General features: G+C 40.0%; 2 protein-coding genes across 2 annotated transcripts in view; one reads left to right on the top strand and one right to left on the bottom strand.

Moving 5' to 3' along the window:
- ap4b1 (adaptor related protein complex 4 subunit beta 1) overlaps positions 1-13054 on the bottom strand; it is a 38380-nt gene extending 25326 nt beyond the window's left edge. The window contains 4 exon segments of the mRNA XM_048178001.1: positions 1596-1759; positions 1761-1821; positions 10885-11015; positions 12907-13054. Of these exon segments, the coding sequence (XP_048033958.1) occupies positions 1596-1759; positions 1761-1821; positions 10885-10997 (338 nt within the window). The 5' untranslated portion in view covers positions 10998-11015; positions 12907-13054.
- Positions 13055-13954: 900 nt separating this feature from the next.
- uhrf1bp1 (UHRF1 binding protein 1) overlaps positions 13955-27120 on the top strand; it is a 55690-nt gene continuing 42524 nt past the window's right edge. Inside the window, 1 exon segment of the mRNA XM_048177817.1 lies at positions 13955-14153. Coding sequence (XP_048033774.1) covers positions 14110-14153 — 44 coding nt within the window. The 5' untranslated portion in view covers positions 13955-14109.

Here is a 27120-nt window from a genome sequence, read left to right as displayed (position 1 = left end):
ATGACCAGAATAATAATTTTCACCAGAAAATGTCATCTGAACAAGCAAGTTACAAATCTGCCACTTTTGTTCTGACCACCTGAGAAAAAAAGCATAAATCGTGCTACCAATGGTGATTAAATCTAACGATCACTTAGCTCGTATCACATCAAACCATGCAAATTAGTATTATTGTTATACTTTGTTCTCAAATTGTTAATGTTAACAACAGCAGCATTGTGTGACTAGGTGTATTTAGTGTGTATTAGTGTTACCTATAGATTTCAATTTCTGTACAGTCTCTAACGTTAATTGTCATACCATACAATCCACCATCAAAATAAGTTTAATTATTTCAGCTGCTGTGAGAAAAGGCTATAAATGTTCCATCACCTGCAGCAACCTCACATACTAGCTGGGACTCCTTCTTCATGTAAACAGATGTGACGTAATGAGGCAAAGACGAATGGCGGCATGCTCAAATTTGTTGCTGTGGTGTTTGGATGGTTGCTAGGGTGTTGCGAAGTGATTGCTAAAGTGTCCTGGATGGTTGCTAGGGTGTTACTTGTTAGGGTGTTGCTAAGATGTTGTTGTGTTGTTTGGGTGGTTGCTAAGGTGTAGCTAAGGGATTACTAAGGTGTCCTGGATGGTTGCTAGGGTGTTGCTTGTTAGGGCGTTCCTAAGATGATGCTGTGGCGTTTGGGTGATTGCTAAGGTGTCCTGGAGTGTTACTTGTTGGGGTATTACTATAACGTTGTTGCAGTGTTTGGGTGGTTGTTAGGGTGTTGCTAAATGATTGCTAAGTTGTCCTGGATGATTGCTAGGGTGTTGCTTGTTAGGTTGTTGCTAAGATGCCTTTGAAGTGTTTGAGTGGGTACTAGGGTGTTGATAAGATTTTTTTTTTTTTTGGGGGGGGTGTTCTGGGAGGGTGCTAAGGTGATTGCTAGGGCGCTGCTTGTTGGTGTTGCAAGGCCGACTGTTGTGGTGTTCTGTGTCATTGCTGGGGCATTTCTTGGATGTCATAATATTCTGGGAGGTTGCTAAGGTGTTTGCTAAAATGCTGTTGCAGTGTTTTATGTGGTTGCTAGGGAGTTGCTAAGTGATTGACAGGGTGTCTTGTGTGGTTGTTAGAATGTTTCTTGTTAGGGTGTTGCTAAGATGTTGTTGCTGTGTTTGGGTGATTGCTAAGGTGTTGCTAAGTGATTACTAATGTGTCCTGGATGGTTGCTAGGGTGTTGCTAATATGTTGTTGTTGTGTTTGAGTGGTTGCTATGGTGTTGCTAAGTGATTGCTAAAGTGTCCTGGATGGTTGCTAGGGTGTTGCTTGTTAGGATGTTGCTCATGTTGTTTCAGTGTTTGGGTGGTTGCTAGGGTGTTGCTAAGTGATTGCTAAGATGACATGGATCGTTGATAGGGTATTGCTTGTTAGGGTGTTGCTAAGTGATTGCTAAGGTGTCCTGGATTGTTGCTAGGTTTGCAAAGCTAATTGTTGCAGTGCTCTGGATCATTGCTTGGCTGTTGTCCTGGTGTTCTGGGTGGTTGTTGGGGGTTACTAAGCGATGGCTTGATATTCTGGATCTAGACAGACAAAAAGAAATGATGCCAGACATACAAACCTGAAGTTGCACATGTTCCTCAGGGCCAACCCTCGCACCATGGGATTGGGATCAGCGCAATCCTTACGGAGGGTGTTGATAGCCAGTAGTGCCAGGTCTGGCTTGTCACTGGCATAGGTGCACATGTACAGATATACCAGCTTCTTCTGAACAATATCGACTGTAGGCACTGGCTTTCACCATGTCCATAAATAAAGCAGAGACATCCAGACCCTGTGTCATGTACCTACAAAGAAACAAACAACAAAGCCTGAGAAATCTCTTTATGATTTATTTGTCAACAATTCAAAAGTGAATGAAAATGAAAATCTGAGATATATTCAAAAATATCCTTGTTCCTCCAAGCTTTATAATGGTAGTGAAGGGCGGGCCAGAAAAAATTCATCCATCCATTATAAAAAATAATCCATACGGCTCCAGGGGGTTAAAATAAAGGCCTTTTGAAGCAAAACCGATATGTATAATATATAGTAAATCATTTTAATTTTAAATAATATTTTTACAAAAACCCATTGCTTCGCTTCAGAAAGCCTTTATTAACTCCCTGGAACTATATTATTGGATTATATTTATATGGATGGATACATTATTTTTGGCTTCAAAATGTGGCCACCCCTTCACAACCATTATAATGCTTGAAGGAGCAAGGATATTTTTAAATACATCTCAGACTGTGTTAGTCTGAAAGAAGATAGTCATATACACCTAGGATGGTTTGAGGGTGAGTAAATCATGAGCTAATTTTCATTTTTGGGTGAACTATCACTTTAAGGTGGAAATCAAGATGCATAATGAACAATAACATAAATGTTGTTCTGGTTCTCATATAATCTACAGTGTTTATAACATAGAAGGCTTAAAATATAGGAGTTACAGATTACTTCATGATATTTTTACCTATAGGAATTCCCACACTTTTTGACCAAAGAATTTCCATGACATTTCCAGTCATGCGCCATTAATGGATAATAACTACTGGATAATTTAAAAACCACACAGGCCAGCCTTCGGTCCCCACGTGCATCAATAAGCCTTGGCTGCCCATGACCCTGTCGCCAGTTCACCACTGTTCCCTCCTTGGACCACTTTTGATAGATACTGACCACTGCAGACTGGGAGCACCCCACAAGAGCTGCAGTTTTGAAGATTTGACCCATTCTGACCCAGTCGTCTAGCCATCACAATTTGGCCCTTGTCAAACTCACTCAAATCCTCACGCTTGCCCATTTTTCCTGCTTCTCTAACACATCAACTTTGAGAACAACATGTTCACTTGCTGCCTAATATATCCCACCCACTAACAGGTGCTGTGATGAAGAGGTAATCAGTGTTATTCACTTCACCTGTGAGTGGTCATAATGTTATGACTGATCGGTATATACATATATATATATACACATATACAAACCCGATTCCAAAAAAGTTGGGACACTGTACAAATTGTGAATAGGGCTGGACAATAATTCAATATCAATATATATCGCGATATAATTTTTATATACATTACAACATTTCTCACTGACTTGAGGCGCAGCCGTTAGAAAGAGCAGAACGCGATTGGCCATTGGCGTGATGACGTACACCAGAGACACGCAGCCATCAGCCAGTGCTCACTCAGCATTATCGGTTAATATGGTTTGTTTAAAATAGCAACATGGAAAACAGACAGACAGAGTTCAGATAATGTATGTTTCAGTCGATGGATGCGCAAAACGTTACAAAAACGATAATCAAGAAGCGTGGACAAAACAGTCACTCTTTGTAAACTGTTAACAGCTAGTGCCGAATGCTCTAATGTCCAGTCATTTACGCCGTCATCACCCGGGTGTTGATAGCGCGAGCGCAGGTGAGACCTGAACAGCACACGATGCTATCTGTTTAAACTAAACTCATTTAAGCTTTGCTGATTTAAACCTTCAAGAACAAGACGCGAAAGAGAACTCGCGCACTGTGAGAAGATTTGTGTGCGCTCATCCGACGCGCGCACACGCTTATTTCAGTCAGCGCGCAAATACTGAGTTCTCTTTCAAGTCTTGCGCTTCAGCGGGCAAATTCATACAAAAATTAAGTCAACATGCCCGTCTTGGCGAGTATCCTAGCAAACATAGTCGGTTATGTCTTAAGTGAACGTATAACAGTCGAGAAAGACAGCGCATGTGTAACAGTATATGTAGCTACTGGATCGTGCATGTCTTAAAGGGAAAAAAACTATTCCTGCTGCCTGTTTTTAATGTTAAATCAAACAACAAATAACAAAGAAATCACTCACTGCTCTTGACTGAATAGTTTTTGTAACTTCAATAATGATTCATCTTTATTTATTTTATACAGTAAAGATAATATGCAGTGTAATTTTATATTTGATTACTTTATCCATTTTCTGTACCTGAAAACTACTGTTAGATACCTGAAAACCTGAAAAGCACTGTTTATTTTATTTGAATATTTGCTTTATTGTACTTATTTGTGATGTACTTATTTGCTTGTAGTTTGATCGTTTGTTCTTATTTTCTTTATTTTTATTTGACAGTAGTCTTATTTTTAGGATCACGGTTTGGGTACGGTTCGGTATGTGCTAATAGCACATACCGAACTGTACCAAAACCGTGACCCTAAAACCGTGATACGAACCGAACCATGAGCAATTTGAACCATTGCACCCATAGTGTCATCAACACTCAACAATGTCCCTGCCCCAGCAATGTGTTTTTGTTGTTTCTCACTGTTTTTTTCTGTTTTTACTGTTCACAATCTTTATCTTGGCTGAAACACTTTTGTTTTAATCTATATTAAGGATAATAAAATCAGCCTACGTTATAGTTTAATGTTAAAGATATTAATATTACAAAAGTGAGTGAGTCTTATGTTTATTTTTTATGTTTGTATGAAGGCTAAATACAAATAAAAGCTGAACATAAATTTATTTGTACTGTTTTTATTTCTAAAATATTATATAATTTTATAGGAAGAGATTTCATAGATTTGGCAAATTCATTTTTCAGACGTTGTGGCCGTTCTTGGCAGTTTTTCTGAGGCTATTATATAGTTCATATCGATATCGGAATTATATAGTATCGACCGAAATTAAGAATTATATCGTGATATAAATTTTGGCCATATCGTCCAGCCCTAATTGTGAATAAAAACAGAATGCAATGATGTGGAAGTTTCATTTCAAAATGTAGCAAACCTTTGTCCGCTGTTAAGGACAGAGAGGGGCCCGGCCATAAACTGGGCCCTGGAATGTGCTGTACACTACACCAATCATGTTGCCAAATATATAATATATATATATATATATATATATATATATATATATATATTAAGGCTGGACAATAATTCAATATCAACATATATCGCGATATCATTTTTTTCGATAACGGTGATATGATTTTTAAACACATTTCCGGTATTTCGATATATACATTACAGCATCACTGACTTGAGGCGCAGCCGTTAGAAAGAGCAGAACGCGACTGGCTATTTGCGTGATGACGTACACCACAGAGACATGCAGCCACCAGCCAGTGCTCAGCAGAGGCACGTTCAAGCTCAAACCGGTGCGCAACGTTTTGCTACGGTTTCCGTGTTGAACGACATGTTTCCTGGAAACGGTGTGCAACAGGTTTGAGATACATTTTCTCTTGTTTGGTGGTGTGTCAAAAATGTTAGCCCAATCAGCATCAACATGCATATAAACCATGCGGTATTAAAGAAACAGCTCGTAAATGTAATTAACATTAAAATAAATTCACAAGAGCAAGTATATTGTTTGCACATTTATTTACATTAATGGCAAAATAACTTAAATAATAAGAGCACAAGTATAGATCTGGAACTTCTTTAAGACTGTCTAAATATCACTTAGTAATTGCAATGTCTTCTGGTCCATATCCCTTCCTTAGGAAGGTGTGCTAGACACTGATTAATGTAACATAAAATACTATACTTATATCATTCAGGATTACTATTGTATTGTGTATACTTTCATAAACTTTCAGCTAAACATAAAGACAAATTTTGGATCACAATAAGAACCACAGTTTCCACAAATCCCTTCACTGTTTTGAGATGTTTTATTCTGGACGGCAAGGGCAGTTGACTGTAACATCGAGCGTATTTTGCAGTATTAAACACGTGACGTTTATGCGCTAACTTCATCGGGCTCCGTAACTTCTTCATTAAAGAACTGTAAAGAATGGCCTTCTCAGCTGCCATAGTTGCAACTCTTGCGTCATCAGAACGGGGTGTTCAACGCACCACCGTTTCCGTTTAAAAAACGTTTTGCAATGTTTTGTCGGGGCTGAACGCAGCCCTGTTGTACACTAAGATCAAACGCGAACGCGGCAAGTATTACCAGAAATGAGTACACCTCGCAAGTGCAACATGCAAAGACGGATACAAGCTTCCACAACTTGATCAGAAAGATATGTGTGCAGAGGCTTACAGACCGTGCTGACTCAATGTCTTGGTGCAGGAGAATGTGTGAAATAAAAACTTTAAACACGGATACTTTAATTCTATATATGAGCTCTGTGTCACGTTGGCTAGTGTTATTAAACTCATTGCGGAGCTCCGCGCTGAAACCGAGCATATGCGCGCTCCGCGTGTATATCAAAATAACAATCGTATTTTTCATAGTGGTTTGGCCTAAGTATTCAATTCTCTCAGTTCTGAACCGCATTTTGTATTACACGTGCTGCTGTGCTGAGTAAAACGGCCTACGGCTCGCATGTTTGAACCCAGAGCAGGCAGAGGTGAATGAGCAGCACTTTTGTGATATTTGAATTCTCCGCTGTAATGCGATCTCATGCGAACATATTTTCCATATTGTGCTGGTAGATTACAGCAAAATAATCCACTTCCGAGCGAAGTGATGCTAACCTCTGTGACACAATACCGCAATTATAATCTTATGCATACTACAGCGCAGTGATTCAACTAAATGAGCTCTCTATGTCATCCAATCCATATGTCGAGATTCGCTCGAAACGGTCTTACGTCAGCATGTTCGAACCATGCCCATACTTCGGCCGAAAGGACACGATTACGTCAGATTTTGTGACGTTGCTCCGACTCAGCTTTTCAAACAGGAAGACAGAAATCGCTCTGAAAAATGAAAAAAAAAAAAAATAAACTATTTTTCACTTATGAAATATTAATATTACTAAAGTGAGTGAGTCTTATGTTTATTTTTTATTTTTATTTTGTCTTATGCTTTTTTTTTTTTTTTTTTACTGAAAAATGCTGATGTGAACAGGGCTCGACAATAAGGACTGCCCGATGGCCTGGGGCCAGTGTGAACGATGCTCAGGACAGTAGACGGAACTGTCACTTGCCCAATCGGGCCAGTGCTGTAGGGTGTGCGATATATATCGTCTATGATATCGTAATTGTTGATTTATCTGAAATTATCGAGTATGTCCCTCACTTTACAAAAACCAAACAAAAACACACCCATTGAGTGCACGCACGTGACGTAGTGTAGTAGGTTAGACTAGTGCGCGTGCATATTTAGAGTGCACGATTTCACTGCGTGATTTAAAGGTGCCCTAGAATTAAAAATTGAATTTATATTGGCATAGTTAAATAACAAGAGTTCAGTACATGGAAAAGACATACAGTGAGTTTCAAACTCCATTGTTTCCTCCTTCTTATATAAATCTCATTTGTTTAAAAGACCTCCGGAAAACAGGCGAATCTCAACATAACACCGACTGTTATGTAACAGTCGGGGTGTACGCCCCAATATTTGCATATGCCAGCCCATGATTGAGGCATTACACAAGGGGAGTTAGTATTACACAAGGGCAGAACGTCTGGATGTGCACTGCTGAATAATCAGACTAGGTAAGCAAGCAAGGAAAACAGCGAAAAATGGCAGATGGAGCAATAATAACTGACATGATCCATGATATCATGATATTTTTAGTGATATTTGTGAATTGTCTTTCTAAATGTTTCGTTAGCATGTTGCTAATGTACTGTTAAATGTGGTTAAAGTTACCATCGCTTCTTACTGTATTCACAGAGACAAGAGCCGTCGTTATTTTCATTTTTAAACACTTGCAGTCTGTATAATTCATAAACACAACTTCATTCTTTATAAATCTCTCCAACAGTGTAGCATTAGCCGTTAGCCACAGAGCATAGCCTCAAACTCATTCAATATCAAATGTAAACACCCAAATAAATACAATACTCACATAATCTGACGCATGCATTCAGTATGCATGACGAACACTTTGTAAAGATCCATTTTGAGGGTTATATTAGCTGTGTAAACTTTGTTTATGCAGTGATAGAGTCGAGAGCTCGGGAGGGGGCCGCAACCTGAAATCGGCTCGTTTCTAATTATGCCCCAAAATAGGCAGTTAAAAAAATTTATTTAAAAAAATCTATGGGGTATTTTGAGCTGAAACTTCACAGACACATTCAGGGGACACCTTAGACTTATATTACATCTTTTTAAAAAAAGTTCTAGGGCACCTTTAAGTTAGTCTATTAAAATTCATTTAGAATGCCCCAGAATTCAAGATAAAGGGCAAAAATGACCCTGTATATCTTTCATATGTATATAATTTAATATAGTTAACCAATATTAAACAAAGAGCGCCATTTTTCTCCAAATATCAGCACGATTACAAATGTGATATTGATTTTATACAATGTACAGTTTAAAAAACACGCATAAATATGCTACATATAGGCTTCTGGAGTCGTTTTTTGTGAGAAAATTTTACTTCCGCATCTGAAAAATGCCTAATCGGACGTGACGTCACTGAAGGGAACGCGATCAATATAAACTATAGGAAAAAAAAAAAAAAAAAAAAACTATAGGAAAACAATGGATCGCAATGACAGTTCGGATGCTGAGGAATTTGTAAATGCTTATTTATACTCGTATAACTAATCACAGCCATACAATTAGCCTGCTATGTGGTCAAGAGAGCAGGGACAGGCCAGAATTAGACAGAATAACGGTCAAAAGAGACAAATTGAGCTGTTGTGTGAGGAGAACCAGTGGAGAACAGGACAGAGACCGGTGTTAGCTTATAGATATAACGTTAGGTAACGACATGTGCTCAGATCACAATATTGTACAGATTATTATCATGAATCAGGCAATAGCAAAGCTATTGGTCATCTAGGAGTAGGCCTAATTGATTACTAATAACAGAAACGAATAAACTTTGATCAAGCGTGTCACTCGCGTTAATATCCGTCCACACTAACGTTACGTGATATAGCCGTTTCTCATCACGACTGATTTGGTAGTTAGCAAATGTAATAATCAAACACAAAACTTAAAATGTGCACCGTAAGTCTTCATCGAGCTGCATCCCTGACGGATCCGTGATCATGTCTCCAGCCGGCGGCCAAACATAGTGTTACTGTATGTGTTTCATGTTATCCTTTATTCATTAATTCTGTGTTATGAGTTTATTCCGTGCCCATTCACTGATTGTGTGAGGATGTATGACGCCGTGATTATGTAGTTGTGTGAACTTGAATGTATATATAAGTTTACATACATGGCATATGCATGAAATTGGAGTATTTACATTACCAGCACATCATTCAAAACTGTTTTATGTGAGTGTGAGACTGTATGCATGTGTACATAATTTGTATTCATCAGTGTTGAAATTGATTCAAGTAAAAACGGTGAAGAAGCATAGCGTGTGTAAGTTTATTCATTTAATATAATCATTTACAGAAGTATTACAATGTTGAACTCCATATCGCCAGGATGATAATCCTTCAGTCTAAAATGAACGCGTTTTTCGACGCAGATGCAGAAGTGAAGTCCCGTCTCTTCACCTGCACAAAACAAAGCCCGGCACAGAAGATAGCAGCGTAGTTTTTCTTGTTAGTAAACCTCTGTACTCGATGTCCTGACAGGCTGAAGTTTGTGCAACCTCCACAAACACAATAATTTACCATTACGATGATAAATAGAATACAAAAACTACCGAAAACACACTGATTCACGGCCGCTGTTGCTAAATACCAATATATTCTGCACTGAATCAACACAGAGCTCTGCGAACATCTCCCTGTAGTGACGTAAAATGACGCGACGCTGAAAAAAAGCGGTTTTTACAGAGACCGTCACTTTATCTACTAAATTAATGCCCTTATGTCTCGCAAAACATTTTTAAACCCTGCAGTACCTTTTTATATGGTATTTTTGTACAAGGTTATATATTCATCTCGAAAAAAAAATGTTAAACCTGCAATATGCACTTTAATATCAAGTGACTTACATTTTAGACACCAAATCGCCTGTTTCGATCTATTTCGCCTACAAAAATAGTTTCAAAGTCGACACAGAATTGTTTTGCGTCTCTGAGCAACACTTCCTGAGTGAATCAGCCATTTAAATTAATCGGTTGAATCTCATGACCCGCTCATTAAAAGGGACATGCTGCCACCTACTGGCGGGTTTAATTTCACATTTAAAGTGTATTTTCGTTTTTAAAATAATTTCAAATAACAGTATTTAACGTTTTATATTTTCAACATTTCAAAACATTATTTATGCATCTGTAACTGCTCTTGACTGATTTAACTTTAATAAAGTTTAATCCATAGCTATATAGTTATACATAAGATTACAATTTCTGTACCTGAAAATCTCCTGTTTAAAACTACATGAAAAACTTGAAAAGCACTGTTTATTTCATTTATATGTTTGTTCTGTTGTATTTATTTTTGCTAATACTCATAATTTGATTATTTGTTACTATTTTATTACTTACTGTTTATTTGTCTAACAATATTTAAAATTTAAGTGAGTTAATCTAGTAGCTTTTGGTGTCATAACCCTATTTATTAAGGTTACATCAAAAACAATAAATAGGCTTTTTTTATAGGCCCATTTTCTTTTCTTTTACTTTATTAATTTTTTGTTGTGGGGCAAGTGAAAATTTTGGTGGGGCAAGTAAAAATTTTAACCACTGGCCTGATCCTGATGGTTTGCTCAAGGCTGTTGATCTGCTGAATTTTATATTTGAATTTTATTAAATGATCCAAATATTTATAATTAATTATAACTAGTTATGATTAATTATTCATATTTATTTTGAGCTTATTTGCTACAATTCACTATAGATATTTCCATGATTTTTAAGATTCTTTAAGATTATTAAGATAAGGACTGCAAATACTATTTTAAAATGTTCCGATATTTCCACTTTTTTCATTGTATGGTGCTTTTTTTTGGTGCTTTGTCCTTTTGAAAATTCTCTCTTCATCAAAAAAGGCAGATGAACAGTTCACGGACCTGATGACTTTGGTGATGTAGTTTTTGTACCGGAGGCGGTCTGCTTGGACATGGGGATTGGACAAAGCTCGCTTGAGCTCTTTTACCGTCTCCTCTGAGCCAAAATAAGGCATTGTGGGTTCTTCAGGTGCCTGCCAAAGAAAAGCAGAGGAACACAGTCTGAAAAAAAGTAATGTAATTGCACTCTAATGATGTATCCTGGTTTGTGCCTGCCTATCCTAATCTTAACCAACATCATAAATCAGTGTACAGGTGCATCTCAATAAATTAGAATATCATGAAAAAGTTTTTTTTTTCCCCTGTAATTTAATTCAAAAAGTAAAAGTTAAATAAAGTAAAATATTTCCAAAATATATTAGAATATTTAATTTCAAGTTCTATTAAATTACCATTCTCAGGCTATAAATACTGGGTTTAGGTCAGTAATCCCAACAGCAGTCATAGGGAAGTTTGCTGACTTGACAGTTGTCCAGAAGACGATCATCAGGACCCTCTACGATGAGGGTAAGCCACAGAGGGTCATTGCTGAAAGAGATGGCTGTTCGCAGAGTGCTGTGCCAAAGCACATTCATGGAAAGTTGACTGGAAGGAGAAAGTGTGGTAGGAAAAGGTGTACAAGTGAAAGGAATGACCGCAGGCTTGAGAAGATTGTCAGGCGAAGCCGATTTAAGAACTTAAGAGAGCTTCAAAAGGAGTGGACTGAAGCTGGAGTCAGTGCATCAAGAGCCACCGCACATAGACGTCTTCAGGAAATGGGCCACAACTGTCACATTCCACGTACCAAGTCACTTCTGAACCAAAGACAACGCCAGAAGTGTCTTACCTGGGCTAAGGAGAAAAAGAACTGGACTGTTGCTCAGTGGTCCAAAGTCCTCTTTTCAGATGAAAGTAAATGTTGCATTTCATTTGGAAATCAAGGTCCCAGAGTCTGGAGGAAGAGTGGAGAGGCACAGAAACCATTGCTTGAAGTCCAGTGTGAAGTTTCCACAGTCAGTGATGATTTAGGCTGCCATGTCATCTGCTGGTGTTGGTCCACTGTGTTTTCTGAAGTCCACAGTCAACACAGCCATCTACCAAGACATTTTAGAGCACTTCATGCTTCCTTCTGCTGACAAGCTTTATAGAGATGCTGATTTCATTTTCCAGCAGGATTTGGCACCTGCCCACACTGCCAAAGGTACCAAAAGCTGGTTCAATGACCATGGTGTTACTGTACTTGATTGGCCAGCAAACTCGCCTGACCTGAACCCCATAGAGAATCTATGGTGTATTGTCAAGAGGAAGATGAGAGACACCAGACCCAACAATGCAGATGACCTGAAGGCCGCTATCAAAGCAACCTGGGCTTCCATTACACCTGAGCAGTGCCACAGGCTGATCGCCTCCATGCCACACCGCATTGATGCAGTAATTCATGCAAAAGGAGGCCCAACTAAGTGTTGAGGGCATAGAAATGAACATACTTTTCAGAAGCCTGACATTTCTGTTTAAAATATCCTTTTTTTATTGATCTTATGAAGTATTCTAATTTATTGAGATAGTGAATCGGTGGGTTTTTGTTAAATGTGAGCCCAAATCATCACAATTAAAAGAACCAAAGACTTAAAGTACTTCAGTCTGTGTGCACTGAATTTATTTAATTCACGAGTTCCACAATATGAGATGAATTACTGAAATAAATATATTAAATATAATAACTTTTCCACGACATTCTAATTTATTGAGATGCACCTGTAAGTCTTGCAGTAAAGTAACACACAGACTAAATCAACCATCGACCACAACTGGAATCACCCTGACAGTACAGAAACAGACAAACTTAAATCTAAAGACCAGAATATGATGACAGCTGTCCGATTTTATACAGCGTAATATACTATATTTCTTTAGTTCTTTATGGAGCTCATACATGTTAGTTTATTTCGAAAGCAATAACGTTAGATTTATCATCTCCTTTTCTGGAAGTACTAATGTGCTTTTCGCACACACAAAGGGCACGTAAGACAATAAAATGTAACATACCTCCTCTATCCGTTTCTAAACAATACATCAATACACAATAACTAAAAGAAAATAACAACTAGAACAGAATATTAGAAATATTAGCGTGTTTATGGCAATCAGGAAGCGTGAAGGCAGAATCAAAAAAGATTTAGTTCCTCTCAAAACATCTTCCCGATCTTCAAAATAAAAGCTCGCCTGTTTGATTTTGTGTGATTTTTACACTAAAATAAACGAATTGTCTTGGACATTTAGGATGATAACTCCATATTTTTTGTGCATTGAAGTACGTTATGTATGCATAAAATCAGTAATGCTTTATGAATATTGATATTATATTTATAATATATCATTGATCAATGAATATGAATGGTAATCACTGATCACTGATCTGTGATGTAATCAATAGATTCCATTATATTTAGACGGTACAACAATCTAATGCCATAACTGCACCACTGTCACAATAATAGATGCTAAAAATCATTGTAAATAAAGACACATTAAGTTAAAACTAATCTATATATATATAGTGAGTTATATATAGTGGTATTATATAGAGTTATATATAGTAGTACTTTAAACTAAAAAACAGAATATATATATATATATATATATATATATATATATATATATATATATATATATATATATATATATTCAGTTTTTAGTTTAAAATACTATATATAACTCTGTTTGGAGGTTCAAAGTAAATCAGTTTTATGGTTTGAATTTAAGGGCCCAGTAAAATAATTTTTTTACTCACAATTCCTATCTGATAAAATATTACAGAGTTAAAAATTATAAATATAAATAGGCCTATTTAAAAAAAATTATTATACATAAAAATGTACACAAAATATCCGAGTTATACAGTTTTATTAATTGTATCTGTCTAGAAATAACACCCTTCAAAAAGAAAAAAAAAATCTGTTGTTGAGGGGTGAATTCATATAAGAAATAATTGTCTTTATTTAAGTCATCTTGAGGCCCCCTCAGAAGTTTGCTGAGGCCCTCTAGTGGTTGAGTCTCTCTTCTCAGTGAGGTCTTTTATTTTGACACGCAGTCGCTGCGGTGATTCTCATTGGCAGACAGTCTGCGCTGGAGCAGTACCAGTGTCAGTCGTGAGTGGGGTGTGAGTGTGTGTTTGTGTGAGAGTGTGTGTGAGTGTGTGTGTCAGCAGAAGATTTCTGAAGATGCTGGAGAGGTAGCCAATCTGACGGGATGGCCGGAATTATTAAAAAGCAGATCCTGAAGCATCTGTCCAGGTAATATGCTGTTTGAGTGTCATGTTTTGATTCATCAGTGTCAGTGTTTTCACGGGACTCACACAGTCACACAGCGAATAAACAAACATACATATGCTCAGTGTGTAGCAGTACCTGTCCTGGACTTTATATATTTTACATAATATAAATGTACATTTGGGGTCAGTTAGCTTACAGGCTAATACATAGACTGCAGCATCGCTGCTGGTTTTATGCTGAAACAAACACAAGTATTGACCTGCATAAACACACACAAACACGGGCCTGTGACAGAGTAGTGGCATATTAAACATGTTAGGCTTGGGTGAACTCCATATTCAGCATGATTATCTGATATGCCAATAGTTTAAGTTGAAATAAAAAGGCATATTCAACAGAGATATTGACTATTTATGCCTTTGGTTTCTGTTGTTTTACTCTTTGGATAGTTGTGAGCTGGTAAATGAACGTATATGTCTGTAAGGCTGATCAGTAAAATCACTACCATGACCTTGATTAAGGCACTTAACCTCAGGTGACTTCAGAGTGACCGTCATTTTGTCAAGATGTTGGTTTTCCTGGGATATTATTATTCATATTAAGCGTATCCTTAAGCGAATCCGATTCCAGCCATTTCCTTTTGATTTTAGGGGCAGCTGATGGTATAATAGTTTGACAGAAGTGTTGTAAACTAGCAAAAAATGTAGGTCTTGTTCAGAGGCAGTGTTATTTTAGTATCACTGATAGTAATTATTAATATTTTGAATTAGGTTTTTTTTTTTTTATATTTTCCTTTTTTTTTATTTCAAAGGGGTAAATATGTGTGCTGTAAGGCACTATACGTTATAGACAAAAGTAAGCATCTGCTGAAGTTTTGCTGAACTGAAAACCCTTTTCCCTGATTCAGGTTTTAGAGGAAAGGCTTTGGTCCAGGCTAAATGATTTGGTGACTCCATATATTAAGGTGACTCCTCCTAACATTGGCCAATTTTCAGTCACGTGACTGGCGCCTGGAGACCCTGGAGGGCAAAACATCCCTAGAACTGCAGTGCATGCCTGTCAATTTTCCATCTGTTTCAAGCCACGAATATTTAGATCACCTCTCAAAAGAAGAAAAACAAAAAATTTGCTGACAAATAAACAAGGATATCTGTGTTCAGGTAACAAAGGGGAAGAGTAAACACTTGATCATGTTTACAGTGTAATAATACAAACCTGTTTGAAATCTGCTAACTTACACTTCAGAATTCAAATTTCCTCATAATTTACTCACCCCCATGTCATCCGAGAAGTTGTTTATGTCTTTCTTTCTTCAGTTGAATAGAAATTAAGGTTTTTTGAGCAAAACATTCCAGGATTTTTCTCAATATAGTGGACTTTACTGGGGTTTAACGGGTTGAAGGTCAAACTTACAGTTTCAATGCAGCTTCAAAGGGCTCTACACGATCCCAGACGAGGAATAAGAGTCTTATCTAGCGAAACGATCTGCCATTTTCTTAAAATAAAAAGATGCATATACCTTATAATCACAAATGCTCAAAAACGCGTGACGTAGGCAGAAGTACCGATCCAGTGTCTAAGTCAAACGGCCTTTACCAAAAAAGGTAAAAAAACGATGTCGGACGATTTTGAAGTTGGAGGAGAAAATGAGATAGAGTTTTTCGCCCTACCACGGTACTTCCACCTACATCACGCGTGACCTTTCCAACGTAATTACGTAATGCTTGGTGCATCGCAGAGCAGTGCAAGATGATCATTTGTGGTTAAAAAGTATATACATTTTATTTTTTTTAAGAAAAAGACAGATCATTTCACTAAATAAGACCCTTATTCCTCGTCTGGGATCATGTAGAGCCATTTGAAGCTGCACTGAAACTGCAATTTGGACCTTCAACCCGTTGAACCCCAGTGAACTTTACTATATGGAGAAAAACCCTGGAATGTTTTCCTCCATAAACTTAATTTCTTTTCGACTGAAGAAAGACATGAACATCTTGGATAACATGGGGGGTGAGTAAATTATCAGGAAATTTTAATTCTGAAATGAACTAATCCTTTAACTACAGTGGGATTGTCTCTGTAATAATTGAAATCTTGGTCACTTTGAATAAAAATCTGTTACAACGACGATATTCTGGGATAGAGATACAAACCCGATTCCAAAAAAGTTGGGACACTGTACAAATTCTGAATAAAAAAGGAATGCAATAATTTACAAATCTCATAAACTTGTATTTTATTCACAATAGAATATGTATATCATATCAAATGTTGAAAGTGAGACATTTTGAAATGTCATGCCAAATATTGGATTTCATGAGAGCTACACATTCCAAAAAAGTTGGGACAGGTAGATATAAGAGGCCGGAAAAGTTAAATGTACATCTAAGGAACAGCTGGAGGCAACATGATTGGGTATAAAAAGAGCCTCTCAGAGTGGCAGTGTCTCTCAGAAGTCAAGATGGGCAGAGGATCACCAATTCCCCCAATGCTGCGGCGAAAAATAGTGGAGCAATATCAGAAAGGAGTTTCTCAGAGAAAAATTGCAAAGAGTCTGAAGTTATCATCATCTACAGTGCATAATATCATCCAAAGATTCAGAGAATCTGGAACAATCTCTGTGCGTAAGGGTCAAGGCTGGAAAACCATACTGGATGCCCGTGATCTTCGGGCCCTTAGACGGCACTGCATCACATACAGGAATGCTACTGTACTGGAAATCACAACATGGGCTCAGGAATACTTCCAGAAAACATTGTCGGTGAACACAATCCACCGTGCCATTCGCCGTTGCCGGCTAAAACTCTATAGGTCAAAAAAGAAGCCATATCTAAACATGATCCAGAAGCGCAGGCATTTTCTCTGGGCTAAGGCTCATTTAAAATGGACTGTGGCAAAGTGGAAAACTGTTCTGTGGTCAGATGAATCAAAATTTGAAGTTCTTTTTGGAAAACTGGGACGCCATGTCATCCGGACTAAAGAGGACAAGGACAACCCAAGTTGTTATCAGCGCTCAGTTCAGAAGCCTGCATCTCTGATGAAATGGGGTTGCATGAGTGTGTGTGGAATGGGCAGCTTACACATCTGGAAAGGCACCATCAATGCCGAAAGGTATATCCAAGTTCTAGAATAACATATGCTCCCATCCAGATGTCGTCTCTTTCAGGAAAGACCTTGCATTTTCCAACATGACAATGCCAGACCTCATACTGCATCAATTACAACATCATGGCTGCGTAGAAGAAGGACCCGGGTACTGAAATAACCAGCCTGCAGTCCAGATCTTTCACCCATAGAAAACATTTTGCGCATCATAATGAGGAAGATGCGACAAAGAAGACCTAAGACAGTTGAGCAACTAGAAGCCTGTATTAGACAAGAATGGGACAACATTCCTATTCCTAAACATGAGTAACTTGTCTCCTCAGTCCCCAGACATTTGCAGACTGTTATAAAAAGAAGAGGGGACATGGCCTTGTCCCAACTTTTTTGAGATGCGTTGATGCCATGAAATTTAAAATCAACTTATAATCAAATCAATTATACATTTTCTCAGTTTAAACATTTGATATGTCATCTATGTTGTATTCTGAATAAAATATTGCAATTTGAAACTTCCACATCATTGCATTCTGTTTTTATTCACAATTTGTAGTGTCTCCCAACTTTTTTGGAATCGGGTTTGTATAAAAATCACTTTTATTTTTATGTCCACAGAAGAGGAAGACAGTTCTACACCATTTCTCGTTCTTCAGAAGCTTGAAAGTCCTTGTACTCCAGTGTTTTGGCTCTGATTTCCCAGCAGGCTCTCTGTGGGTGTTAAAGCACATGGTAGTTCCTGCTGTTTTTAGTCACTGCTGAAGCTCTGCCAGCTCTCTCTCATTCAGCTCAGCCTCTCCTTAGTTCACTGTGTCAGCTGACAGCTAGGCGTCATTTTGTCATGCTTGTTTGACACACACACACACTCCCGGACCTTCTCCTTAGTAGTGTTTACTAAGGCAAGCATCAGTATTACTAGTGCTCATACTGAGGGTTAGGGATTTCAGCAGACCTCTATCCCTAAATATTAAACTTTATACGTAGGTTGTGCTACAGACATAAATGATTCTTCAAATGAGGGAGATGATATGTGAGATGTGCTCTTTTTTTAATCATTAAGGCCTATTCACACTAAGGATGATAACTATAACAACAATGATAAAAAAATTGTTTTAAAAATTGTTATAAATGTAAAAGATTGCAGTGTCCTTGTACTATTGATTTTAATCTTAATACAATATATAAATTTCTTCTTTCTTTTCTGTCCTGGTTGTTGATTTGCAGTTTAATTGTTGTGTGAGTGGGACTGAACAGCTAAGACTACTGAAGTAGATTAAAGGATTAGTTCACTTTCAAATAAAATTTTTAAAAAACATTTAATTCAGAAGTGAACTAATCCTTTAAATCTGCTTCTTCATCTGCTAAGTGATATGGATATCCAGGACAATCCTGCTGGAGCAACCTAAGGTTAAGTGCCTTGGCCAAGTGATAGCTTGAGACTCACTCAATATGGGGATTGAACCAGCAACCTTATGCTTATCAGGCCATGGAGACCCCTTGAACAAAATCAGCTTCAAGCTGTTTACACATTTCAAATTAACATTTCTTAAACTTCCTGGAAAATGGAAAAAATATTGATGACTCATCATGGGTGTATTCAAATGATTGTCCTATCAAATATTATCTAGAATGGGAATGTCTCTCCCTCTAATACCACCTGCAACCAACTAGCAAATCATGGTTTGTGATTGCGTCATAAAGTAAAGGCTATTGGCTATTAAAAAAAGGCTCTCTCAGTTAGAAATGTCAACAAAGGAAGGAAAATCACCTTATCAAACCATTTCCAGGTTTTTTTAAGCATTACACCCCAAGGCTTTGATGTTACACTCTCACAGAAACTGTCCTTTAATCAGAATGGGCTTTTTGTCATCAAGTTTGCATGATTTTTTTTTTTTTTAATTGATTTAGTGAAAGGAGTATTTATAATCTAGGCTTGCATGATGTCTAGCTGTGGTCTCTTCACAGAACATGAACATAGTGGTGGCCCGTACGGGAACCATTCTGTTTGAATTTTTTTTTTTTTTTTTGTATGAGTATATACATTTGTAAATATGGAGGATACAGATACTGCTACTCAGACTGCTATGATGTATGATGATGTACAGACCTCTAATGATACTGGTGAAAATGTTGTGGAGAATGTTGTTAACTCTGGTGCTACGCCTGATGTAGATTTTACGGCAGGCCCATTTGTAACTCGACGCAATCCCACGGCAGAATTAACATCTATGATAAGTTCCCTGTATATCTCTGACCCTGATGACCAAAATGATGACGATGATGATGATGATGTAACATCAAGCTGTGTGTACAATGTTAATGTCATTCAATCAATGCAGGCAGATATTGAGAAGTTAAAAGTGGATTTATTGGCCCTTAACACAAAAGTGCAGGCTGGGGAATGTGATTTTAAACAGTCTATTGAAAGTGCCTTGAATAGAGAGGCCAATTTTGGGCAGGCAGTGGACGCTAGCTTGGCGGAGCTGGATGAATATTTCCAGAAGAGTCTGGAGAAATTGGAGAGGGCTGTTACAGACTGCTTTCTGAGGAGAGAAGCAAAATGGGAGAGTCAGATGAAAAAACTGAGACTCACAAGTACCCCTTCTCTGTCCCACCTACGAGCATACACTCCAGCTACTTCCTTTTCTTCTTTTACTGCCCCTAGAACCCCGATACCTGCTGCCAGAACTAAAACACCTACGTCTAAAACTACCAATGTTACATATGAAGTAACCACTGTCAACCCCCCACTAACCACAGTGCTTAATCCTCCAGCTGTTCAAAGTGCCACGTCCTTCTGTGCGCAGCCTCCAATCAGACTGGAGTTTCCCGTCTTTGGTGATGCGTGCGAGACAGCGGATGTGCTCGCCTTCATCGAACAGTGCGAGAATTACCTGGAAATCAGGCCACTGCCCAGTCCAGAGCTCGTCGGAACCCTGAGCACGGTGTTGCGTGGGCCGGCTTTGAGCTGGTGGAAAGCAGAAAAGAGGAAGATAACCGATTGGCGGTCTTTTAAAAAGGCATTCATGGCTGCGTTTCTACCCGAGGATTACCTCACGGAGGTCAAGGACAAACTGAGGTCGATGGTGCAGCAGCCGAAACAACGCTTAAAAGACTTTGCCTATGACTATCGGGCCCTCTGCTTGAAGTGGAAACCTGATATTTCCGAGGACGAGGTGGTGAGTCGCATCCTTAATAACATCAACCCCAGGGTTGCTGGCTGCCTACGAGGGACTGTGAGGACAGTTGGTAAAAGTGGGGTCAAAGGTGGAGAAGGATTGTTTAGGGGCGAAGGACTACTGGCAGAAGGTTGGCAGTCAAAATATAAAGGAAAAGGCAGATAAGAGACCATCTGAAAGAAATACCTCCAGACACCTGGCAGGCTTATCCATCGCCCAACCACACGCAGCAACATCCCTCCTATTGGTCCCGGTGGAGGTGCAGGGCCAAGAAATGAAGGCGGTGCTCGACACAGGAAGTACCTTTACACTAATGCAGGAAACCCTGTGGAGACAGTTAGGAGGTGAGGCAACAACAAGAACTACAGACCCTCCACCAAAGTTCATAATGGCAGATGGCAAGGTTCATCAAGCGGTTGACCAGAGGAACATCACCTACAGGTGGCACAATAAGGTATGTCAACTAAATACCTTTATAATGAAAGATGCTCACTTAGCATTCCCTCTGTTGGCTGGACTGGACTTTTTGAGGGCGGCGGGCGCCATTCTAAAGGTGCCTCGGAATAGATATGGCCTGGAGACAGAAGGAGGTTACAGATATTACCATTTCTACAACACCCAGCTGAATCACCGTAAGTCTATATTACGCCTTACCTCCAACCTGGGAAATGCCACTCATTTCCCCTCTGCCTCTAGATGCTCCAAGCTGGGACTCAGACAACCAAGAGGAGCTGCTGAAGCTAATGGCTGCCTGGCCACGTGCTACCTCCAACATACTGGGGAGGACAGATGTGGAAAAACACAAAATTGTTTTGACGGATGAAGTACCCATCAAATCACGTGCTTACCGTGTTTCCCCCTTTTAAGAAGAAGATCATTGAGGAGCACGTGGACCAGATGCTCAAGGACCATATCATCAAGCCCTCTTTTGCCCCTTGGGCATCCCCTGTCGTCCTGGTTCCTAAACCAGATGGAACATTTAGATTTTGCGTTGATTACAGGAAACTTAACAGCAAAACAGTACCAGATGCTTATCCCATGCCTCTTGTACACGATATCCTGGAGTCCATGGAAGGAGCTGCATGGTTCAGCACCCTGGATCTCCAGTCCGGTTATTGGCAGGTGGAGATGGAGGAGAGCAGCAAAGACAAGACAGCCTTCATTACCACAAAAGGGCTATACCAATTCCGGTCTATGCCGTTTGGGCTCAGGAACTCCGCAGCCACCTTTCAAAGACTGATGGAGAATTTGTTGGCAGAGCTTAGGGGGCAGTTTTGTTTTGTGTATATTGACGATATAATTGTCTTCTCCCGATCCTTAACAGAACACATATCTCATCTAAACCTGATATTCCAAAGACTTACCCAAGCCAATCTTACTCTCAATATGAAGAAGTGCCATTTCTTCAAAAGACAGCTGAAGTTCCTGGGCCACATTGTCTCCGAGAAGGGAGTTGAGGTCGACGCTGAAAAAACCAAAGCGGTTGTTCAGTATCCTCCACCCAGAGACCTAAAGGCACTCCAACGGTTTCTCGGTTTGGCTGGCTGGTATCACAAGTTCATACCTCACTTCGCAGACATCACATCTCCCCTCAACAATCTGAAAAAGAAAGATGTACAGTGGCAATGGACCCCAGAGTGTCAGGCCAGCTTTGAGAACATCAAGACCTTACTTCAAAGTCCACCCGTCTTAATCCAACCAGACCTCAACCAGCCGTTCCAGGTCCATACGGACGCCAGCGATGTGGGCTTGGGTGCCATCCTCTGCCAGCAATCACCTGAAGGAGAGAAAGTGATTGCGTATGCATCACGAACACTTCACGGAGCAGAACTCAATTACTCTACATCTGAAAAGGAGTGTTTGGCAGTGGTTTGGGCGGTGGAAAAATGGAGACATTATCTGGAGGGAAACGCTTTGATGTATTTACAGACCATGCAGCTTTGGCCTGGGTATTTAACAGCCCCAAGACCAACTCCCGTCTGACTCGCTGGACCCTCCGGTTGCAGCAGTTCGACTTCCAGGTCCACCATCGGAAGGGCTGCTTAAATCAGGGACCTGACGCACTGTCTCGAGCTCCTGGGAATGTAAACGAAGAAGAGGCACCATGTTTGGCAGTAACAACAGCTAAACATTCTTCGGACATTCCACACTCACTGGCTGAAGTAGCGCAGGCCCAGGACAGCGACGAAACAGTTAGCCGTCTGAAAACGGAACCTAAAACCAGGAGGGTAAAAGACCAGCAAATTACCTTTGAAGAACATTAGGGGGTATTATATCGGCAAGTTCCAATGGAAAACGGGAGCAAATTCCAGATGGTTGTCCCTCAAGCCTTGATACCTGGATTTCTGCATTACTTCCATGACAATCCTTTGGGTGGACACCTGGGAAGACTGAAAACCTTGCTAAGGCTCCTAGAGGTGGCTTGGTGGCCATCGGTGCGTACCGATGTCTGGAATTACGTCAAGGGATGTGAAACCTGCCAAAAATACAAACATGATAATACGAAACCCAGTGGTCTGCTGCAAACAACACAAGTCACAGAGCCTGGTCAGATTATGGGGGTGGACCTTATGGGACCATTCCCATGCAGCAAGAAACGTAATACCTACCGGCTAGTAATGGTGGATTACTACTCTAAATGGGTAGAATTGTTCCCCCTGCGTGACAGTAAAATACAAAAAATTGTGAGAATACTCAGAGAGGAGATTTTCACCCGATGGGGGGTCCCGAAGTATCTTGTGTCTGACCGGGGTGCTCAATTTACATCCAAACTACTCTCTGAATTGTGCAACACTTGGGGATGCATCCAAAAACTCACCACGAGTTATCACCCACAAACAAACCTGACAGAGAGAATCAACAAGACATTAAAAACAATGATAGCATCATATGTGGGGCAATATCATCAGTTGTGGGACCACTGGTTACCTGAGTTTCGCTTTGCTATCAACTCAGCCTATCAAGAGACCACTGGCAAAACCCCGGCTGAGCTGATGTTGGGCCGTCACCTTCAGGGACCCCTGGAAAGACTAATCCACAAAGCTCCTGCTCCAAACCAAACATCATATAATCTCGTCGAAAGACAATCTATGATGGCCGAGGAAGTAAAATGCAGAGTGGAAGTACAAAAAGCCAGACAAGCGAGGTATTATAATTACCGGAGGAAAGATGCGCAGTTTCAACCGGGTGACCTCGTCTGGATGAGAACGCATCCCCTCTCGTCAGCCACCAACAAATACTCTGCCAAGCTAGCGCCCAAGTGGGAGGGTCCAGCAAAAATAATAAAGAAACTTGTACTGACATATCTTAAAATATGTCAGTTCCATTGTTTTGTCTCAAGATGCCCACCAGTAATGCTGTTTCTAGTGTACATTTATAAAAGCTACTTAAATATCCTAATTGAACTAAGACCAAATCCTCACTTAGGCTAAGCCCTGTCTGTGAAACCAGGCCTTTGCTTACTCTTTTGCCTACTGCCCTGGGCTGCATCCAAAATTGCAAACTTCCCTACTATAGACCTTATACGGCAGAGAAACAAGCAGTCAGCCATCTTTAGAATTTTGTCTTTGATATTTCTGTAAATTTATATGGCATCGCTGTCAAAGAGTAATTAGCTGGTGAAGTGGATTTACTTATTGTATAGTTAACAAAAGTTATCATGAATGTTTGAAGCAGATGTCTAAAAGGTGCCCTAGATTCAAAAATTGAATTTACCTTGGCATAGTTGAATAACAAGAGTTCAGTACATGGAAAAGACATACATTGAGTTTCAAACTCCATTGCTTCCTCCTTCTAATGTAAATCTCATTTGTTTAAAAGACCTCCGAAGAACAGGCGAATCTCAACATAACACCGACTGTTACGTAACAGTCGGGATCATTAATATGCACGCCCCCAATATTTGCATATGCCAGCCCATGTTCAAGGCATTACACAAGGGCAGCCAGTATTAACATCTGGATCTGCACAGCAGAATCATCAGACTAGGTAAGCAAGCAAGAACAATAGCGAAAAATGGCAGATGGAGCAATAATAACTGACATGATCCATGATATCATGATATTTTTAGTGATATTTGTGAATTGTCTTTCTAAATGTTTCGTTAGCATGTTGCTAATGTACTGTTAAATGTGGTTAAAGTTACCATTGTTTCTTACTGTATTCACGGAGACAAGAGAGCCGTTGCTATTTTCATTTTTAAACACTTGCAGTCTTTATAATGCATAAACACAACTTCATTCTTTATAAATCTCTCCAACAGTGTGTAATGTTAGCTTTAGCCACGGAGCACCATCAAACTCATTCAGAATCAAATGTAAACATCCAAATAAATACTATACTCACATGATCCGACGCATGCATGCAGTATGCATGACGAACATCTTGTAAAGATCCATTTGAGGGTTATATTAGCTGTGTGAACTTTGTAAATGCACTGTATTTGTAGCTCGGGGGGGCAGGGAGCGCGCGATTTAAAGGGGCCGTGCACTGAATCAGTGCATAGTTTGTTAATGATGCCCCAAAATAGGCAGTTAAAAAAATTTATTTAAAAAAATCTATGCGGTATTTTGAGCTGAAACTTCTCAGACACATTCAGGGGACACCTTAGACTTATATTACGTCTTGTAAAAACTGGTTCTAGGGCATGTTTAACAATTATCAGTAGACCGGTTTCACGATCGGTTCATTAATAAATCCATAAAATCTTACCTTTCATGCTGTGTAAATACAAACCAGAAGACAACGAGCACAGCGCTGAAAAGGGGCAGGGCTACATAAGGTCTATATAGTAGGCGAGAAACTGTATGTGACAAAAGAAGTATGTCCGAATAAGAGAGTAGGAAAAAGTACCCGGATGTCCTAATTCTTCCGATGAGATTCTAAAGTGTGCATACGATGGAAATTTTAATATCCCATGAGGCCATGGGAGAGAATTTGTGAATGGCAGTGAAGCGACGCAACTGATGCTGGTAGATTACATGATAATGACAACATGGTGAACGTAGTACGTCCGGATTACATTCATACTACATACACATTACATTCATATGTGGAACTTAGAAGAACATTTTATTTTGAATTAACTGCAAAGTGCCCTAGAACCAGTTTTTACAAGATGTAATATAAGTCTAAAGGTGATGATACACGGGGCAACTTTTTGAGCAATGTTGCACTTTCCCACTGAGAATGAGCAACAAATATATATCTGGATACGTTAGATCGGTCATGGGCAATTTTTTGAGATCCTCCAATTAGAATGTTAGCAGCCGATCACGTGACCGGTTCGGAGATTTCAGAAAAAATTCAAACAAGATGGCGGCCTCTCAGCGGCAGTGGAGCGGAGAAAAGGAGTGTGAACTTTTATCTTTTTACACTAGTAAGTTGTCATGCGTCAACCCAAAACAGGGAATTTACCTCATATATTGCTTAAAATACCAACAACTGTCCGAAAATAATGTGTGTATGCTGTAATGTGTTACGGTATACAGGAGACAGACACAGATGTAACAGGTAATGGATGTTTATTTGACCACGGTAGAGCAGGTGAACACACACAGGTGAGTGAACTGGTTGAATAGCAGTTTGAGCAGGTAGTATGAGGAATAGTTACTGTCCTTTCTCTTTGCAGGTAGATGTATGTTGGAGCTTGGGGATCGCTGGAGCACAGAAGAGATCGCTGGAGAACTGAGGAGCTGACTGGCACACATCCACACAGCAGACGAGGCACACAGAGGGAAGGAGACACGCTGGAGACAGGTGAGTATACGAAGAGGAGTCCTTGAGGTAAGCATAACATATGGTATATGCGAACGAGACCGGACATGGAGTGCTGTGTGCATGTGAGTTTTATAGTGCTGTTGATGAGTGAAGTGATGAGGTGCAGGTGGCGGTGATCAGTACTCTGGTGATGGCGTGCGTTGTGATTGGAGGTTGGAACCTGACGTGTCTGTGACAGTACCCCCCCTCCACGGCCCGCTCCAGAGGGCCGAGGACCCCGACGCCGTGGTGGTCGTCCTCTTCCCCGCGGTGCCGGTCTCTCAGGGTGACTGTCGTGGAATGTTTGGAGTAAGTTGGGGTCTAAGATGTCGTACCTTGGGACCCAGGAGCGCTCCTCGGGGCTGTATCCTTCCCAATCCACAAGATATTCCAACTGACCACCACGACGTCGGGAGTCCAAGATCTCCCGAACCTCATATGCAGCTCCGTCCTCCAGGATGAGTGGAAGGGGGGGTTCGGCGGGAGCCACGTCAGGTCCTGTGGGAAGAACAGAAGGGTGGTGAGCTTTCAGAAGTGACACGTGGAAAGTGGGGTGTATACGATACCCTTGTGGAAGACGGAGTTGATAGGTGACTGGGTTGACCTGCTTGACGATTGGGAATGGGCCAATGAACCTGGGACTCAGCTTTCTGCAGGGCAGACGCAGTCTGATGTCTCGGGTGGATAGCCAAACCATCTGACCAGGCTGGAAGACAGGGGTGTTGGAACGTTGGAGGTCGGCTACCATCCTGCGTCTACGCAGGGCTCGTTGCAGTTGATGGTGTGCTGAGTCCCAGACCCTCTCGCTCTCTCGGAACTAGTAATCCACTGCCGGAACGTTGGAAAGGGTTCCCCATCCCAGGGGAACAGTGGGGGTTGGTAGCCGAGTACGCACTGGAACGGTGTGAGTCCTGTAGTTGACTGTCGGAGGGAGTTTTGGGCGTACTCGGCCC

Source organism: Megalobrama amblycephala, linkage group LG24 (genome assembly GCF_018812025.1).
Source record: "Megalobrama amblycephala isolate DHTTF-2021 linkage group LG24, ASM1881202v1, whole genome shotgun sequence".
In the NCBI taxonomy this organism is placed as follows: Eukaryota; Metazoa; Chordata; class Actinopteri; order Cypriniformes; family Xenocyprididae; genus Megalobrama; species Megalobrama amblycephala.
This window is presented reverse-complemented; position numbering and strand designations above follow the sequence as displayed.